Raw genomic sequence first — 3,774 nt, forward strand, 5'->3', positions numbered from 1 at the left:
CTTTGCATAGCGTCAGCTACAAGAAGGTTACAGAGTCTGCCTAGTGCGTGTTGCTGCTATAACTTGACTACAATTTTTTGTATTCTTAGTTGCGATTGTACATCGTACACCTGCAGCGGATACATAGCTACAATAGGATAACGGGAGCGATGCGGGATTCCAACCGGCATTCCTTCCCAGCCCTCCCCCCCCCCCCAAAAAAAAATCACCGCGCTCCTCTATGCGCACGGAGCGCGCCGGTAGGTGACAACACCGAGAAAGTCGTGAGGAGCTGCGGTGCGACCCGGAGGGACAGCCCCGGCCCTGTCCCACCGCCCCGAGCCCTCCCCGGGGCTTCTCACGGTGCTGTTGTCCACGGCCCGGACAGCGGCCGGGGGGCGCGGCACGGCTCTGCCGCTGAGGGCTTTGTCATCGCTTACAGTCTCTGATAAGATTAAGAGGGAAAAATAAAGGAGGAAGAAAAAAAAACAAAACCAACAAAAACGGAGAGAGAAAAAGAGAGAGTAAAGGAGGTGCGAAGGAGGGAGCGTGTACGCGGTTTTAAGAGCCCAGATCGACCAAGTTGGATGACATGGGGTTGAGGATGGAGTCCTGCAAGCTGTGGTGGTGCATGGGGTCGGCACTGGGCACGGGGATGGCGCTGGGGCCCTGCGGGTGGCCCAGGCCGTGCAGGGGCTGCAGCCCCGGGTTGGAGCCGAGCAGCAACGCGGGGCTGGAGGAGGTGTGGTCCGGGGTCCCCGACGGCGTCTTCTCGTCCTCCGAGCTCCCCAAAACTGTCTTATTCCCGTTCATTGACGCCGAGAGCGGATTGTGGCTGTTGGAGTTGGAATTCTCGTTGTTTTCCCTAGAGGAAACACAAAAAGGAGGGAAGTCACCGGGTGGCACCGCGGGAGCGGGACCGGGGGGGCAGCCAGGAGGTGCGGAGCGGCACGTTTACAAAGTGAGGACCTTCGGGGCCTCAGCATCCGCCGCAAAGGTCTGAAGGCCTCCTGGCGTGTCGCTCGGGGCTGCCGCTCGCCCTGCAGAGAGGTACTGAGCCCGAATGATATTTTCTGCGCCCCTCTATCGCAAAGAATTACACGGCGCTGGGAGGGAGCAAGTGGGGAAGAAGGGGAGGGGAAGAAGAACGCAAAGAAAAAAAAAAAAAAAAAAAAGGCATTTGACTTTACAACTGCTCCCCGAGCTCAACTGGAGCTCGGCTGCGGCTTTCCGCGGGAAGGCCGAATGGTACTCCGCGTTAAATCCCTCCTTTTGCTGAAGTAAGCGGACATTTCCCCCTTCGTCCTAAGCATAAAACTCAAAACATCGCCCAATAAGGAAGCTCAGGCAGAGCCCACAGCTCTCTCGCCTCTCTCCGATCCCTCCCGCCCCCCCCCCCGAGGCGGCCGCTCCCAGCGGGCAGAGGGCTCAGCGCGGGGCCCCGCTGCGGGCGAGGGGAGCCGGTCCTGGGGCCGCCTACCTGGGGCTGCCGTTCGTGGGGCGCGGGCTGTCTCAGGATTCTGCACCCGGGAAAACACCCAGAAATGGCTTGAGGCTTGCCAAGCCCCTTCGCAATATGGATTTTTTTTTTTTCTTTTTTTCTTTCTTTTTTTTTTTTCCTCCGAAATAAGAGAGGTAGGACGGGGTGGAAGTGACCGTACTATCAAGGCTAACACAACTTTCAGACGTAGTCCCCGCAGACACAGCTCTGCTTGAAATTCTGAAGGCATTTCTAGCGTATTCAGGAGCTTCTGTGGGAGCTACATTGCGCTTCGTGCGGAGGGCCTGAGCCCGCAGGGTTTGCTCAGGAGCACCGCACCGGCATTGGCTGCTCGCTGAGGGCCGCGGGATGGGGCTGAGACGCTTTATGCCAAAAAAATAAAAATAGAAAAGAGAACTCTGTTCGAACAAGTCGCTAGAGTGAATGGCAATCCTATTTTTCCCAGCGCCCGGAGGGTAATATTAGGTGGAGCGTATTTTTCAATGTCAAAAATTCTAATTTGTCTCTGGAGACTTTTAAAACTTGATTCCTCTGGAAAAAAAGAAAAAAAAAAAAAAAAAAAAAAAAAGGAATTGACTAAGCGTAACCTTCATTTCCTTTTTTCCTTCGGATATTCGAAGGTGAGTTCCTGCTATCAGCAATAAATGGGATCTCTGACATGTAGTAAAACCAACGCTTACGGGGATTTGGGAGAAAATTAAAGCCCCGGCGCTGTCTGTGGAGACACACGGAGCAGCCCGGCGCAGCCATTCCCGAGCCGCGTTGAGCGGACGCGTGAAAAGTGGTCCCCGAGGCGCGGACCCGCGTGCGACTTCTGAGCCATCCACCATCGCGCAGTCAGACTGTGAGGGTGAGCTGAGAGGGGGCACAGCGCAGTCAGGAGACGTTTTGCTCTCCCTCGAGCCTCCGTCCCGGGGCACGGGAACGGCTGCGGGAAGTCTTCCCGAATACCCGAGTACATAGGCATTAACCTCCGCCCGGCAGCGGATGATCCCTCCGATTCATTTAACGGGAAAATCACAGCGCCCGAACTACGATCGGTACAGTTATACCTATATCTAAGCACGAATCCATGAGTACCTCGCCGGGAAGCGAATACAAACTACAGCGTAACGAGCACGTAAAGAAATCAATCCCTTCGGCCCCTGCCTCGCGCAGGGAGCCGAGCCGGCAGCAATCTGCGGGCCGCCCCTTCCCCTTCGGGCTTCGGAGCCACTCGGCTCCGCCGTCCCACAACCCCGGGCCGCCCACAGGGACGCGCTCCGACGGCTGCCGCACGGCGCTACTCCCGGAGCTCTCCCCTCCTGGCCTGGCCTCGTCGAGGCCGTCCCGGCGAAAGCTCAGCCGGGATGGGGAAAGCCGCGCGGGCCTCGCCGACACTGCTACACCTCTTGGGCGGCCCTCGCAGCGCGGGGCGGCATCCTCGGGGCCGGGGAACGCGGGCGCGGGGTGAGCCGTACCTTTCCTTGGCCTCGGCCGCTCGGTCCCGCTGCCGGCGATTCTTGAACCAGTTGCTGACCTGCGTGGTGGTGAGGCCGGTGGCCTCGGCCAGCTCTCGCTTCTCACGAGGGGACGGGTAGGGATTGTGCGCGTACCACTCGCGGAGGACGCTGCGGCTCTTCTCCTTGAAGCAGTAGCTGGTCTCCTCGCCGTCCCAGATGGAGCGGGGCAGCGGGAACTTGCGGCGCACCCGGTACTTGCCCACCGCCCCTAGGGGTCGCCCCCGCAGCTTCTCCGCCTCGATGTAGTGCGCCTTGAGCCAGAGCTGCTGCAGCTTGGGGTGGTTGTGCGCCGAGAACTGGTGGCTCTCCAGGATCTTGTAGAGCTCGCGGAAGTTGCCCCGATGGAAGGCCACCACGGCCTTGGCCTTCAGGACGCTCTCGTTTTTGTGGAGGTGCTCGCACGCAGGGAGGGACCAGAGGAACCGCCCCAGCCTCTCGATGTTGCCGCCTTGCTGGAGCACCTCGCAGACACAAGCCACTTGCTCTTGGGTGAAGCCAAAAGTCGGGAGCATCGACATGGTGAGCCCTGCCCCGCCGCGCACCCTACGGCCGCTCGGTGGGGCGGCGGGCAGCGGCCGGCATGCGGGACCGGCCCCGGGGCAGTGGCGCCCGGCGGGGCCCGGCGGGACTCACGGCCCGGCGCGGGGGACCGCGGCCATCGGCGGAGCCCGGCCCCGGAGCGGGGCGCGGGGAGCTGCTGAGGAGCGGTGCTGGAGTCGCGGAGCCCGAACGCGGAAGGCTTTTTCCCGGCCGCCTCCTTTTTGTAAGTCCGAGTTGCGAGAGTAACTTTGT

The 3,774-nt window shown here is 60.3% G+C and overlaps 1 protein-coding gene across 1 annotated transcript; it reads right to left on the minus strand.

Moving 5' to 3' along the window:
* Positions 1-540: 540 nt before the first annotated feature.
* On the minus strand, positions 541-3,500 carry SIX2 (SIX homeobox 2; the record flags this gene model as incomplete). The annotated part of the gene is made up of 2 exons (XM_079550105.1): positions 541-844; positions 2,941-3,500. 2 exons carry the CDS (start codon positions 3,498-3,500, stop codon positions 541-543), a joined length of 864 nt encoding a protein of 287 aa, XP_079406231.1.
* Positions 3,501-3,774: the final 274 nt, after the last annotated feature.

Source organism: Tetrao urogallus, assembly GCF_951394365.1.
Source record: "Tetrao urogallus genome assembly, chromosome: 2".
Classification (NCBI taxonomy): Eukaryota; Metazoa; Chordata; class Aves; order Galliformes; family Phasianidae; genus Tetrao; species Tetrao urogallus.